Source organism: Tenrec ecaudatus, chromosome 15 (assembly GCF_050624435.1).
Source record: "Tenrec ecaudatus isolate mTenEca1 chromosome 15, mTenEca1.hap1, whole genome shotgun sequence".
NCBI lineage: Eukaryota > Metazoa > Chordata > Mammalia > Afrosoricida > Tenrecidae > Tenrec > Tenrec ecaudatus.
In genome coordinates, this window is record NC_134544.1 from 66587243 (window position 1) to 66603902 (window position 16660).

Below are 16660 nucleotides of genomic sequence, written 5' to 3' on the forward strand. Positions count from 1 at the left end.
AATATTGTTTTGGAGGTTCTGGCTAACAACATAAGACAGCGGAAGGACATCAAAGGGATCCAAATGGGAGAGGAGGAGGTGAAACTATCACTATTTACAGACGACACGATCCTGTACATTGAAAACCCCAAAAGCTCCACAGCTGGAGCACTTACAGCGATAGAGGAATATGGAAGAGTAGCAGGATACAAGATCAATAAACAGAAGTTGGTAGGTTTTCTATACACATCGGACAGGACCATGGAATAGGGGATTAAGAAGGAAATATCCTTTCCAGTAGCTAAGAACAAATTGAAATAACTAGGAATATATTTAACAAAAAAATACTAAAGACCTACACAAGGAAAATTATAAGACCCTACCTACTGGAAACCAAAGGCACCCTCCACAAATGGAAGAACATCCCCTGCTCATGGTTTGGAAGGTTCAATATAGTAAAGATGACAGTTCTTCCTAAAGCACTTTACAAGTTCAATGCTATACCAATTCAAATACCATCAACCTTCTTCAAAGAATTGGAAAAACTGACCACCAACTTCATATGGAGAGGGAAGAAACCCAGAATTAGCAGAGAACTCCTCAAGAAGAAGGACACAGTTGGAGGACTCGCCTTACCCGATTTTAATGCCTATTACACAGCTACAGTGGTCAAAACAGCATGGTACTGGCACAATGACAGACACTCAGACCAGTGGAAAAGAATAGAAAGCCCAAGAGTAAAATCATCAGCATACAGACAACTGATCTTCGACAAGGGTTCCAAAACCATCAAGTGGGAAGCGGATGCCCTTTTTAACAAGTGGTGCTGGAAACAATGGATATCCACATGTAAAAAGATGAAACAAGATGTTTACCTCACCCCATGCACAAGAATAACTCAAGGTGGATCACAGACCTAGAAGTTAAACCCCAAACCATCAGGACCATCAAGGAGGGAATTGGGACTAACCTCAGAGCACTGGCCCAGGGAGCTCCCAGGCTCACTGCAACAGGGAAGGGTACACACACAGGTGAACTGGAAATTGGCAAATGGGATTTAATAAGAATAAAGCACCTGTGCACCTTGAAAGACTTCACCAAGAGGGTGACAAGACAACCCAGACTGGGAGAGGATTTTTAGTAATGACACATTCAACAAAGGGCTCGTTGCTAAAATCTACAACACCATCATGACCTGCAAAAAGAGGAAAACAATTAGCCCCCTAAGGAAGTGGGCAAAAAACTGAAAAGTACTTTCACTAGGGAGGAGACCCATATGGCCAATAAGCATATGAGAAAGTGTTTGAAGTCCTTAGCCATAAGAGAAATAAAAATTAAAACAACCATGAGAGATATCAGCTAACACCCCTGAGGCTAGCCCCAATCAGCAAATCAGAGAGCAACAAGTGTTGGAGGGGCTGTGGTGAAGTAGAAATCCTCCTCCACTGCTGGTGGTCGTGTAGATTTGTACAGTCACTGTGGAAAGCAATCTGGCGATAATTGAAGAAAATGGAAATTGACCTACCTTATGACCCAGCCATCCCTCTACTGGGCATATACCTGGTGGAAGCAACAAATAAAACACAACCAGTCATCTGCGCTCCAATGCTTACTGCGGCACAATTCACAATCGCAAAGACTGGAAACAGCCTAAGTTTCCATCGATAGATCAGTGGATCAATAAACTCTGGAGCATACACACAATGGAGTACTATGCAGCACTGAAAAGCATGGACGATCACATGAAACACATCGTTGCATGGGAAGAGCTGGAAGGAAGCATGTTAAGCGAGATAAGCCAAACTCAAAAACACAGGTATAACATGAGTCCCCTGAGGTAAGTACAATCAGCATGCCAGGAATATTAGAATAAACACCGATCTCACAATAAACGTGTGGAAGCATAGATGGAGGGAGGGCAGGCCACACCTAGGGAGGTACATGAGAGTTCAACATAAAGAAGGAGAAGGGAGGCAGGTGGAGGGAGCAGCGGGGTGGGGAGAAACGAGTAGATGGCACAGGGGGAACAGGTAACTAACCCCTCCGGAAGAGAGTATTGGTTGTGTCCCCACAGAACTGGAACAAGCAAACAGACCCGACCATGACACGCCAAACCAGGAGGGCAATGTAACGCACGCGGAGGAATCCACAAAAAGACTGGACCATACGCCAGTCCCAAGCAGAATTATTCCGGCCCCTACATTTGAAGGGAGTACCACAGAAAATGAAAACAGATCACCTGGTGTGGGAAAGGAACTGACCTACCACACCACACCCAGAAGGAAGCTGAAGCAAAGGAAGGAGGAAGAACGGAGCAGAGCACACCTGGGCCCACCAAGCTCAGAGGACGAGAGCCCGGCTCGAAGGGCCTAATGTACAAGGAGGACCATACAGCCGGCCCCACGGCGAGATGCGACATCCTGCACTGACCCATGGCCCTACACAGGACAGCATCGGAGACACAGTGGGGGATGTGTGACTGAGCTGACCCCCCCTCACAGAGGCAAAACACTGGGGGCGTGCAATGGAGTGGCGGGGGAAGCAGAGCAAGGAGGTCCTGAGGGAGTATAAAGGATGGACTTTGGGGCCAGGATGTGGCACCCCATCAGACTCATCCAGAAAACACTCCTAAAGGCCAACAAACAGACCGTGAACGACTGACAGGCTTTTTTTGGTGTGTGTGTGCTGTCTTTTTGTTTTGTTTTTCTTTTTCTTTCTTCTCTTAAATTTTTTATGTCAGTGGCTTTTTTGTTTGTTAGCTTGGTGTTGCTGCCGTCGACACGATGTTCTTATGTGCCACTTGGGTGCTGTCAAAGCCATCTGCATTTTTATGCACATATGACTATATCTGCAGGTCCACCTAGATAAGATAGGCTGGACAAACAATGTGAGATGAAAATAACGGGACCAATGGTCCTGGAGGGACATGAGAGTATGGGAGGTAGGGGAATGGAGGAGGTGTTGGCCAACCGAGGGACAAGGAGACAACAAGTGGTTCAAAACCAGTGGAGGGAGGGGATGGGAGGGCTGGTAGGGAGTTACCAAGGGCAAGGTAACTGAGAGGAATTACTGAAACCAGAATGAAGGCTGAACATGGTAGTGGAACAGGAGGAAAACATAAGGAAATAGAGGAAAGGAGTAGGAGGCAAAGGGCATACACAGAAGCCTAAAAACAGACATGTACATATGTAAATATATTTATGATTATGGGGGAAATAGACCTATGTGCATATATTTATACATTTAGTAGATGGATAGCAGGTGGACATTGGGCCTTCTGGCGCACATTCCTTCAATACAAGAGCACCTTGCTCAGCTAAACGGTCATTTCATGATACCCATCTTCCCGACAGGATCGCTGAAAACAGACGTGTGCATAAGCAAACAAGGTGAAGAAAGCTGATGGTGCCCAGCTATCAAAAGATATAGCATCTGGGGTCTTAAAGGCTTGAAGGCAAATAAGCGGCCATCTAGCTAGGAAGCAACAAAGCCCACAGAGAAGAAGCACACAAGCCTATGTGAATAGAAGGGATCAGGTAGCAGACACCAAAGAACAAAAACCATCATTGTGTGATCACCTTCCCCACATAAACGCTGAAAACAAATGTGTGTATAAGTAAGTGTGGTGAAGAAGGCTGGTGGTGCCCAACTACAGAGAGATATAGCATCTGGGGACTTAAAGGCTTGAAAGTAAACAAGCGGCCATCTAGCCCAGAAGCACCAAAGCCCACATGGAAGCAGCACACCAAAATGTGTGATCATGAAGGGCCGAGGAGACTAGGTTTCAAGCACCAAAGGTGAGGGGGGATTGTGGGGGGAATATCGTGAATGAGGGGAGCACATGATGGGGAACCAGTGCCCATCTGTAGACAGCTGGACATCCCTTGCAGAGGGGTAGTGGGGAAGAGAAGAGTCACTCAGGGTTCAGTGTAACAACAATAAAACTCACAACCTTCCTCTAGTTCTTAAACACTTCCTCCCCACCAACTATCATGATCCCAATTCTACCTTGAAAACCTGCTTAGACCAGAGGATGCACAGCAGTACAGATGGGATCTGGAAACACAGGGAATCTAGGACAGATGAACCCCTCAGGACCAACGGTGAAAGTGGCGGTACCGGGAGGGAAGGGGTCATAGAAAAGGGGAACAGATCACAGGGATCTACATATAACCTCTCTGGCGGATGGGCAACAGAAAAGTGGGTGAAGGGAGATGCCGGGCAGTGTAAGATAAGATAAAATAATAATTTATAAATTATTAAGGGCTCATGAGGGAGGGGGAGCATGGAGGGAGGGGGAGGGAAAAAGGAAAATGAGGAGCTGATTCCAGGAACTCAAGCAGAAGGCGAATTTTGAGAATGATGAGGGCAACGAATGTATAAATGTGCTTTACACAATTGATGTATGTATGGATTGTGATAAAAGTTGTATGAGCCCCAATAAAATGATTTAAAAAAAAGAAATCAAATGTGTGTTTGCCAGAATAAACAGATATACTAAAGATGGTCCCAGACATTCTTACCTGGTCTAAGTACTGAGGAAGCAGCTTAGCCAAGGTCTTGGCTGTGTTTTCACTTAGTTCAGAAGGCTTGATAATGACAGCATTCCCTAAACAAAGCCAAAAGGAGGACATGTTATCTGACACTCTATTTCATCTCATAGTAATGGTTATAGCTACCAAAACAACAATCATGTGTAAAATATAAGCTAAGTCCTCAAACTATGTCTCCAGCTCTGAATTCTATTCTTCCTTACAATGGACACAAGAGCCTGCTTTATTCTCTTTGCCTTTCTGCTTCTTTCCGCAAAAGCTAACTCTTCCCTTCTCTTTATTTTCTGGTCCTTAGCAATGGGTTCAGTGAGCTTTCCCCACTCCTTGAGCTATCACTTTTTCCCACTCTCACTCTTGGATTGTCTTGTCTGTTATTAAATTGTCGGGCATAAACTAAGACAACACAAAGTTGTCACTCTAAACCTGCAGAAATGATAAATTAATCTACTGACAGCATTACATGCCCAAGGTAGCATGACTCCACAGATAGGACTCATTTGAATGAAGAAACTGCTCAAATAGAATAAAAAGGCATATCCAATATCCAGGGCAAAAAAATGCATTAAAAAAAAAAGAACGCCTGATTTCAAATTCTTGGGGTTTGACTCAGATGCCTTTATAGCCTCGCATATGTACTGTCTTCATGCTTCAAAACAGTTATCATGCAAATCTCCCCTGGAGCCCGACTTAAAAAACCAGTATAATGATAAATTCTCAATGCGCTGCTGGAATAATCCAAAGCAAACTGCCAAAGAGGCATCTTCCATTAACCACAATCCTTAATTGACAACCAATAGGGGAGAATAAGTCCCTCGAATAAGGAATAAAGACATAAACTGGCACCAGACCTGCAGCGATGGCTCCGATCAATGGCTGGATTGTGAGAACAAAAGGGTAGTTCCAAGCTCCAATAATCAAAACGACTCCCAAGGGCTCTGAATGGATATAGGCCTCATCCAGCATGGTGAGCAAATTCTTCTCAGCTCGTTTAGGAGTAACCCATTCTGGAAGCTTCTCCAACACATGATCTATTTCTCCAAGGACGCTAATTACTTCGTGGCTGTATGCATTGAATTCACTCTGGGAGAAGAGATCATAGTTAACCTTACGCAATGAGTATGGTACACTCCGACGTTAAAGCAAAGTGACAACATACATTATGAGACTAGCTGGCTTACCAGGCAGATAGATTCCTTTTGCTCCCTTCAAACCTTCCGTAAAATCAAGTTACTTCTGGCACCTGAGGACCCCTACATGTGCCAGTGCTGATTTTTCTGAGGTCTATTGCTAAACCTTTGTTCCAAAAGACTTCTAGGTAGACTCAAATCTGTGACCTTTCAGTTAGCAGCCAAAAAGTTTTCAGTAGTAATTTACTAACTTGATCTGTAGTAAAAGGGAACTTCCATATTCTGGGACTACCACACACTTAATATTTCAATGCCCTTCTTGCTTTATTAAGATATGTATTAATATGGTAGACTTGGTTCTGCTACTGTCAGTGATTATTACTGAAAGTTTTGCCTTATTGCCACCCCCCACTGTTTGTGTAAACAGTGTCCAGTCATTTAAGAAGTTAATCTGTACACGTCAATAATTCATATACTGTGGTTCATAGCCATTTTATATAATCTACTTTTCTCAATTGTACTTTAAATTTTTTATCATTGGCTAAACTAATGATGCTATCAACAGAATTACCATGTGCGCCAGGATGATGATCAATAATGTTCTCATAAAATGTTGAGAATGTCTCTAAGGTGAATCACAGACATATATAAACCATAGATATATTAATGGATTTGGGGCTCAAACTTAATTCTAGCCTCAATCTATACACAATTAGTTTGTATGACACAGTCTTGCTCAATGCTTGCGCTCATGAAGACATAACTGAAAATGAGTGTTACAGCGAAGTGTGGTAAAGAAACCAGATGGTGCCCAACTATCAGAAAGAATAGCTTCTCGGATCTTAATGGCTTGTTTTAAAACAAGAAGCCATCTAAGTGAAGTGCCAACTAAGTAAACAGAAAAAGCACACCAGCCGGTGTGATCACGGATTGTAAATAATCAAATCCAAATCAGAAGGAGGAAATTATATCCGAGCTTAAACTGTGAATACCTGATTTGCAGAAGGCTTTGAATGATAGTGGAAACCGAAAATCCATTTGCCCCAAATCCACACATAGATTAAGCATCTGGAATATCCTCAGACAGCACTAGAGGGATGTGAGTCTATCCCTTGTTATCAGACAGAGAGTTTTGCAGAGACAATCATAATAGATATAGTCAGTTAAAATGTAACCTCTTATCCCATCGTACTTTGGAACCATTTAAAGGTTATTATTAGGGTTTTTTTAAAGTGAAGGGAAATACACATAAATCAAGCCTCTGGTGAAGTCCCTCTGAGCATAAACAGGGATGTAAATAGGTTTGTTCTCGTGAAAAATGGATCATTGGAAAGTGGATTGTGGCAGATGTAGTTAGGATGAAATCTAATACCTTATCGTATCCACTTTATCACTTGGTCTCTGTTTGGACCTATTTTAAAGTTGTTCCAGTTTTTAATCTCTTCTGTTTTCTTTTCAACTGAAGGTTTTCTCTATTTTGTTATAGCTGTTAGTTTTTTTATGCCAGATTTTTTTTTGCTTTTGTATGTTTTCAATATATGAAATTCAGGATAGATGAATCCATAGAGGCAGTAACTGGATTAATGGCTTCTTGGGGGTATGGCATGGACGGTTGGAGGGAAATGAGGAGCTCAAAACAAGGAGGACAAGAAGGAAGAAAGTGTTCCAAAATTGATTGTGATAAGGAGTATACAGCTCTTCTTGATATGATTGAACTAGTGTATGATATATAATGTTCCAATAAAACTATTTAAATTAAATTAATAAATAATATATTTTTAAATTCATGGAAGCATACCACTTTTCCACAGACTATTTCAAAGTCCCTAGTATATCCAGTCCCTCAAATCCTTCTTTACTGATCCAAGCAAATTTTTGTTTACATTCAACAATTCATACACATTTTATTTCAACTCATCCAGGGCAATTCCCTCTGTACTATTATTCACTCTGCTTCCCCCCTGCATTTCCTGTTTCTGTTCCTCCTTATTTCCTAACCCTCTGAAGTTTTTCCCCCCCAAAAAACCCTTTTGTTGGGAACTAATATAGATATCATATCATTCCATGGTTCAATCACATCAACCAGCATTTTATAATTCGTAACAATCAGTTTCAAATCATTCTCCTCCTTCTTGAACTCCTGACATCAGCTCACCTTTACCCCCCACCCCCACCCCTCCTACACTATACTCCCCAGGAACCTTTAGTCTCTTTTCTATCTCTATAGATTCATCAATCCTGGTTTCATATACCAAAAAACAGAAACAGAAACCCTCAATGACAGAATAAGCCCCAATATGAAAAACAACAACAGCAAAGGAAATGTTGAAAACCAGATCAGGCAAATGTTGAAAACCAGATTCTACCAGAGGGGGGAATCACAGAGAAGGTCTTAACTGTTCCAGTTAGGTTTACCAATTTGATCTCCTATAGTCATCTTTCCAATGGACTTTGTTCGGTAACCAGTTACTTCCCATCCCTCTGTTAAGGACAGAGGGACATCACTGAAGACATATTTTCCTTGTAAATCTCAAAAATGTATCTTGGGCTTGATCCAAGCTCTTTAAAACTGTGTTTAAACCTTAACTTCTTCAGGAAGACTTCCCCAATTAGATGAATTATCCGAATCACGCCATAATTTATATACCCTAACAAGTGTGTTCAACTTTTATTTTTATATTTCATCCTTAATAAATTAGTTGTATTAACTGACCATATTCACATTTTCTCTATGTATGCTTTATCTGCCAATCAAATTAAAACTGCCAAGGTCAAGGATCCTAATTTCGTTAAGGCTCCTATTTAAACATGAACACATACACAAGCATCATAATATCTATAGACTGTCCAAAATTTTAAAACTTCAAAACCATTATTTACTTACTTCATATTAATAGCACGGATCTTCTCTACCAAAAGTACTTACTACTGCTACTCCTAAGGAGCACTGGTGGGTGGAGAGTTAACGAGTTGGGAGCCTGGCAGCCTGAAACCATAAGCACTCTTGCTCAGTAAAAATACATAAACAGTCTCAGAAACCCAAAGGGGCTGTTCTACTATATCCCATATGATTTCTGACAGCAGTGGGTGGGGACTGCGACTACTATTACTGAGATTACTACTTCGGGAAAAGAACTTGAAGGTTTTGAGGCTTTAATAGAAGGTGGGAGGCTCTCAAAGCCAGAGGGCAATCTTGCTATGTGCAGACTGCACATAAAAAGTTGGGGGTGGGGGGGAATAATATTATCCAAAGTACGGTTCCAGTACTAAAAGCACGGGATCACGAGGGAGCTCGTTAGGAATTTAAGAATCTCAGACCCTATCCCAGACCTACTGAACCACAGGAACAATTTAACAAGATCCCCAGGTGATCCCTTAGTACACTGGAGTTTATGTACAGTGTGCTGACCTAAGTCACAAAGTCATGACAGATAATGTGAACGTACCGACGACAAAGGCAAAACACCTCTGTCCACATAATTAACAGACAAGAGACACAAAGAGAAAAACATTGGCAAAAGGGTTAAGTGGGGAAATCCAGGGCATACCCAAAACGCCTACAAATCATAACAACAATTTAAAAAAACAGACGCAACAGAAAGACGGGCAAGGAGTAAAAGTCAATTTACAGACGAGGAGCTACAGAATTAAAAACACATGCGGGTCTAAGTTTCTGTAAAATACTACAGCAGGAGCATCGGGAAGCCAGGGAACATTTGCTTGCTCAGTCAGAACTAAAGACGAACGCACTGGCTCAGAATGCCCTCCCGAAGTCGGGAGGCGGAGGCGGTCCTGGGTACCTTGCATAAATCGGCGCCGATGGCTGCCAGGATGTCCCTTTCCCGCTCTTGCACCATCCTCCGCAGGGCCTCGAGCTGCTGCAGACGGAACCGCAGGGGCCGCGACCGGCCGGACTGGAAAGCGGCGCGAGCCCGCCGGACTTGGTGCTCCATGGCCTGCCACCAGCTCGCCACTCGCCCGCTCCCGGACAACGGCAGCACCCAGCCCGCCCCACGGCTTCCCGTCGCCCGGCGACCCCGCGTCGCTCGCCGATTGGCTCCGACGGGCCACGTGACCGCCCAGGCGGACACCGCCCAGCCCGGACGCCGCGCCAGTCCGCTGCCGCCGGGGATTCTTTCCGCCCCGGAGCGTGCAACTGTGGGGCTGGAGGGAAAAAGGTCGGCCAGGCTAGTGCTGGGGGCCCGTGATGACCACGGGGGGCGCCCAGAGCCCCAGAGAAGCAGGTAAGAAGTTAATGGGAGCAGTGTAGGAGGAGGGAAGCCGCCCCACAGATACGCTCTTTAGGGGCGTTTCCTCCCTCCCCAGTCTTATGACTATTTGGAATGTGACCAAATGGATAGAGTCCAGAAGCCAGGAGGCAGCTAAATGCATGCACCAGGCTAGATCTCTATGGGTCTGGGAGTGCCTTAACCTCAGCGCTCTGTCTCCGAGGCCACAGGAGAGGAACTTCGCTCAACCCTTTTTTCCTGATCGCCTACTAAATAAAGGCCGCTTGATGTCATCCAGTGCATATGGATTTGGGGGGCTTGTGGTATGATAACAGAAAGCTAGGATTTCTCCCATTATGCTGTAACACTCACCATTCGCAGCAGTGTGTGTACAAATACCCTGTATTATCCTGCATCCTTAAAAAAATTTTTCATCCTTGGCTGCAGATTACGTGTTAGCTCCAAAATGCATTGTGGTAGATTAATTGAGGCTTATAGGTGACCATCTAGGACAGAGTACAACTGTCCCCTAGGATTTCCAAGACAGCTAGTCTTTATAAAAGCTGCCTGCAGGGTTTAACTGGCCTTTAGGTTGACAGCCCAGCATTTAACCATTGCAGCACTAGAGTTCCTGAATGTGGCAGGCTAGCTATTATCCAATTTTTTTCCTGCCCCACTCCCAATCCTGTGTAGCCAGACTTCTCCCAATGAAGGAATTCACTCCAATCAGACTTACTTCCGTATCAGATTTTAGTTGCCATATTCTGTTCTCTTTATGAAAATTAACTTTTGGAGCAGTTAATGGCGCACATCTTCTGGAGACACTTTCGGCCTTTGTTTTCCTTGACTATTCTGAAGGAGCTTTGGTGTCCTGACTCAAGGTCGACTTAACTGCAAGATCAGCTGTTCACACCCTGTAACCTCTTGGCTGGAGAAAGATAAGGTGGTCTGCTCCTGTAAAGATTTGGAACACCTGTGTTGTTAAGTGCAGAAGAGGCCGTTCCAACGCATAGTGACACTCTGTACAACAGAAGGAAACCATGCCAGGTCTTGGAAACGCTGCTTGGGGCCTATACCATCCTCACAATTGTTATATTTGAGCCCATTGTTGCAACCACTGTGTCAACCTATCTCCTTACGGGTTTTCTATTTTTCTGCCCATTTGCGTTACCAAGCAAAATATTGAACAGTGCAGACATATCAAAAGAAGATGGAAGGATCAGACAGAGCACTATAAAGTTGATTACGGCAGATATAAGTAAATTAAAATGCAATGCCTTGTCATGTGATCTCCATTTTGACTCATTTTAAAGTTGTTTCAGTTGTTAGTATTTTCTGCTTTTTTTATTCAGGTTTTTCTATTTTGTCTAGTCATTGTTTTTGTTTGTTTCCTATGATTTTTGTATATCCGAAATCCAGGAGAGATAGCTTTACAGAGATAGTAACTGGATTTATTACAGCCTGGGGGCATGACAGGAGGGAATTGGAGAGCTAATAACAATACGTATCACAAGAAAATGTTCCAGTCGATTGTAGTGATGGTTGCACAAATCTCTTAATATGATTAAATGATTAACCCATATGATATGTGAAGTATATGTCAATAAAACTTCTTTTTTTTCTGAGAAAAGCTAACACCAAGAAACTTTCTTTTTTCAAGAAGATGATGAATGAAATACCGAGTCGCTAAAGTAACTAGACAACATTCAGTCATTTCAAGAGCTGGCAGATGGTCAGGAACTAAAGGCAAAGAAGGAAGAAGTTCAAGCGGCACTGAAGGCACTCGCCAAAGCAAGACTCCGGGAAATGTTTCAGCAAGCTGATGAAGCACTGAAAACCCTCACTCCCCTTGGCCCTCATCTATGTCAAGAAATGTAGGAGACCTGGCCAATGGACTGGAAGAGACCCATTCCAAAGAATATGAAAGTTATAGAACTATATCATTAATATCGAATACAAGTAAACTTTTGCTGAAGATGATGCTGCACAGCCCTTGGAATTCCCACATAGCGCCACTAAAAGTTGGAATTAACTAGATGGAAGCGGGTGCATGGCATACTTCTAGAGTTCCTTTTACTTCACTGATTGAATCTTCTGTTTTTGCAAGATCTTTCTCCCCTAGGTGACTTCATAAGAGTTCTAGTGCCCGCCAGCTCAGGCCTTGCTTCCCTTTTCATAGCTATTCCCACGTCTAATTCCATAAATGGTGGTCAGTGAAAGCCTTAAATCCCTTCTCTAGTCTCTTGCTTTCCTCTGAACTCAAACTAGTATTTCAACTATATCTTATAGGACTATACTCTATCTCTATTTGAATTTATAATAAGCATATACAAAATGAATATTTATGTTTATTTCCCCCCACCAAACATGCACACTGTGCACATCTGTCTCAGCATTCCTTCTCTCAGTAAATGGCACTGTCTTTTATCCTATACACTCAGCCTAAAGTCTTCTGATCCTTCTCCTTGGTCATATTTTCAAAATGCTACTATATTGGACCACTTAGATGCTAATGAAGGCATAATAATTTCACCTAAACTATGAGAAGGAGCCTTGTTAGGCTGCTAACCAAAAAGTTGGTAGTTCAGATTCACTAGCTTTCCTCGGGAGAAAAAATGAGGCTGTTTGCTTCAGTATAGATTTGCAGCCTAGGAAATCCTAGGAAGCATCTTACTCTGTCCAATAGGATCCTTATGAGTCAAAATCAATTCAATAGCAGTGGATTGGTTTTAGGCATAGTGCGTTGGTTATGCATGATGCTAACTATAAGATGATCAGCTCAAAACCGCCAACTGCTCTGACGAAGAAAGATAGAGAAATCTTTCTATTCCAGTAAAGATTTACAATCTCAGAAATCCACAAGCATAGTTCTACTCTGTCCTATATAGCCAACTCTCAGTCGGAAACATCTTGATGGAAGTGAGCTTTTGGATATAGTAGTAGGAATCTCTGAGCAGTGCAAACAATTAAGCGCTCACCTACAAATAAGAAGTTCCTTTGAAGAAACGCCTGGCGATCTGCTTCCCAAAGGTCACAGTCTTGAAAACTCTCTGGAGTGCAGTTCTGATCTGCACACTTGGGGGACTTATGATTCACAACTGACTCAACAGAAACTAACAACACATCCTAAGTTCTACCTACCTGTCAGGGTTCCTTTCAAATGATAGCTTGATCCTGTTTCTTTCCTGCTTCGCATTTGGAATAAAAGCCAAATCCCACAGCATACAGGCCCTGTATGTCCTGGCCTCTTGCAATATCTCTAGCTATTTTGTAGGATGCTCCCATTTAATGACTTCTGGCCAGAATGGCTTCCTTCCTGTCCACTTAAAAACCCAAACACATTCCCACTTCAGAGTCTTTGTGCTGTGCTGGTTTTTTGCCTGGTGTGTTTAGCTAACCTCTTTCAAAATTCAATCTCTGTTTAAATGATATTTTCCTAAAGAAGTCTTCCCCATCTTCTTTAAGCTTTAATTAGCAGGCTCTACCACTCTGCTCTTTACTCTGCTTTTTCTTTTTCTTAATAGGACATGTATCTGTTTATAAGTTGGGAAGGTAGACAAAAACAAAGCCCAGGACTTTGTCTTTTATGTTTATGATAATATCAGTACTCGATACAGAAATACAGAACCTGACCCAGAGTAAATCTCTAAAACAAAACCTCTACCATAAAGTTGATTCTAATTCCAACTCATAGCGACTGTAGGATAGAGTAAAACTGCTCTTAGGGTTTCTGAAACTGTAAATACATATGGTAACAGACATTCTCATCATTCTCCTGCAGAGAAGGTTAGTGGGTTCAAACCTACTACCTTGTAGTTAGCTGCCCAATACATACATAACCCACAGCACCACCATAACTCAGGTACGTAGTAAGTACTCAAAAAAAAAATACTGATTGAGTGAATGAATGATACACTATCAAACACTCTAATCTCAATATCTTGGCAATTCCTAATTTTATGGCATTCCCCCCAACTTCCAACTCTTAATCCCCTTCTTCACCCTATCTCAACAAGAAGTAGTTAAGACAGAAAACATCGCCACATTACCAATATTAGGAAGTTTGGAATGTTTGGGTTGGGTCTGAACTAGGCAGCCCTCATTTGGACTAAGCCGAAGCAGGTCCGGGCCCTGTCGTGCTTCCCTGCATATCCCAAAGGTCAGCAGCAGCTGGTGCCAGATAAGATAACCAGTGAAACCAGATGTTCCAGGTTCGAAGGAAGCCACAAGGCGTTAACAAGCAATTCTACCACTGGCTTCCAGACCCCATATGCTAATTGCCCTACATTCCAAACCACCCCTTTCAAAAGCCCGCGCCCCAGCTGCTGAGTACGACTTCCCTGACCTGTTGGCCTAAGTCACTGAACCTTGTCCGGGAGCTCCCCTCACCTAATAGAGCTATTTCTGTTTCTGCTCTCCCTTGTCCTGTCATGTCCGTCTTCCTCCCTGTTCCTCAGTTTCCCCTTTAGAATGCCCACATAAGGGCCTTCCAAAGTCTAGGGTACTTGGCCGGAATAAAATTGCTTACACAGGGCTCCATTTTGTCCTAGGCTCTGCTTCCGTTTGTGAAAAGATGGCCCATGACTATTGATTGGTTAACATGGGAGGGTCAGATTTATCTCAAGAAGAAGGTACTTGAGACTAGATTAACTAGTATACAGAAAGATACATAAGGAGCTTGCCTGAGAGTAATGCGCCAAAAAGAGCCAATCAGAAGAACTTACTTTGCTCTAGATAATAATATTTACTGGTAGGTTCTGATATTTCATGTTTAAATCCTGCGAGACCTCTGATTGGGAGAGCATTTGTAACTGCCTGCTTGCTCTGTTCAACCCAGATTCGTGCATTACTCTGTCCCTTAATGTCTCTTGCTTTTTCTTTAAACAGATTGTGATTTTGCTCTAAGACATGCCAACCATCTAGATTTTTTTTTTCAGTTTCTGGAAAGACTTTATTTTGGGGGTGGGGAGAAGGGGGCACGGCACTCAGTCCTTCTTGGCAGCGGCCTTCCTCATGGCGGCCAGCACGTTGCTCAGCTCCTCTCTCTTCCTCTTGGCCCGGATATGTGTGCCCACCCGCTTCTTGATGAACTTCAGTGCCCGCTTGCCCTTGGAGACCTTGAGCAGCTCCATGGCCCTTCGCTCGTAGGGTGCGAAGCCGCACACCTCCCGGATCATGTCCCGCGCGAACTTGGTGTGCTTGGTGAGGCGCCCGCGGCGGCGGGTGTGCCTCGGCTTGCTCACGTTCTTGGTCACCTTGTGGCCCTTGTCGAGGCCCACGGCCATAGGGTAGCGCACAGCCATGGCTGCGACTCTTCGGTGGGTGCCGCAGCGGAAGGTAGGGGCCGCGCGGAACTCTGGGATATCTACTCTCGGCCAGACACCCCATCTAGATTTTTTTAAAGCTCCTTCAGTTTCCCATGAATTCTGTAAGTTATTTCAGTAATTTATCAAAACCGGAGGAAATAATGGAATCCAACAGTTCAGACCCAGCGGGACCTGGGAACTTGCATCCTGAGGGGTTTGTGGGAAACCCCTGAATTTGTAGCTCACAGGTCAGAGGTGTGGCCTATCTAGGGAGTGCAAAGCTTGCAGCAAGTTTCTGGAATCTTGGTTGGATTTGGCAGTCTGGATACAGTTGTATATTTTAATTTCATGCAGTACTTGAAGAAGTACTGCATGAGCAGTTGGCATCAGAACCCAAGTGGATTATATTTGAATTGAATTCCTTCATTCAGTTGGCTTGAGTAGAATAGATGGTATTGGTTTGTGCAATAAATTTTTAAGTTAAAAATAATTTATATTTATTTCAAGAGCATTTTCTTATCTATGAACCTAAAAATTCGTGGTCCCAAATTAATCCTGTGTGTGGCTTCAGTGTCCTTGAGGCGTTTAGGAGAGGAGATGGGTTAATTAGGGTGCGAGGTAGTACCGATGAAGAACACAGCTTTCCCCCAGATCCTGGATGCTTCCTCCCCCCAACTACCATGATCCGAATTCTACCTTGCAGGGCTGGATAGGACAGAGGCTGTACACTGGTACATATGAGGGCTGGAGGTACAGGGAATCCATGGTGGATGATACCTTCAGGACCAAGGGTGTGAGGGACGATGCTGGAAGAGTGGAGGGTGAGTGGGTTGGAAAGGGGGAACTGATTACAAGGATCCACATGTGACCTCTTCCCTGGGAGAGGGACAGCAGAGAAGGGGGGAAGGGAGACTCCGGATAGGGCAAGAATGACAAAATAATGAGGTATAAATTACCAAGGGCACATGAGGGAGGGGGGAAAGGGGAAGGAGGGGGAAAAAAAAAGGAAGACCTGATGCAAGGGGCTTAAGTGGAGAGCAAATGCCTTGAGAATGATTGGGGCAGGGAATGTATGGATGTGCTTTATACAATTGATGTATGTATATGTATGGATGGTGATAAGAGTTGTATGAGTCCCTAATAAAATGTAAAAAAATAAAAGAGGAGAAAAAATGATTAGGGCAAAGACTGTACAGATGTGCTTTATACAATTGATGTATGTATATGTATGAACTGTGATAAGAATTGGATGAGCCCCTAATAAATTGTTAAAATTAAAAAAAAAGAGGAAAACAACACAACAACAACAACAAAACCCAGTTACTTATTGACTCCCACCCTACGTACACCATTCCCATTTGAAGAGCAGTGAATAGCAGAACCATTTCTTCATGGTTTAATGAAAATGACTTTCAACAACAAAACAAAATCACGGCCATCGAGTTGATTCCAACTCATGGACGACC

At 43.3% G+C, this 16660-nt stretch overlaps 1 protein-coding gene and 1 pseudogene across 2 annotated transcripts in view; both read right to left on the bottom strand.

Moving 5' to 3' along the window:
• ALDH3A2 (aldehyde dehydrogenase 3 family member A2) overlaps window positions 1-9692 on the bottom strand; it is a 42505-nt gene extending 32813 nt beyond the window's left edge. Inside the window, exons 1-3 of one of the 2 annotated variants that reach the window (XM_075533160.1) lie at window positions 9460-9692; window positions 5381-5612; window positions 4503-4588 (exon numbers count right to left, since the gene is read on the bottom strand). In XM_075533160.1, the coding sequence (XP_075389275.1) occupies window positions 4503-4588; window positions 5381-5612; window positions 9460-9612 (471 nt within the window). In that variant the 5' untranslated portion in view covers window positions 9613-9692. The remainder of the gene's footprint in view (window positions 1-4502; window positions 4589-5380; window positions 5613-9459) is intronic. The other variant, XM_075533161.1, reaches the window with a different exon arrangement.
• Window positions 9693-14818: 5126 nt separating this feature from the next.
• On the bottom strand, window positions 14819-15233 carry LOC142428011 (large ribosomal subunit protein eL36 pseudogene; annotated as a pseudogene).
• Window positions 15234-16660: the final 1427 nt, after the last annotated feature.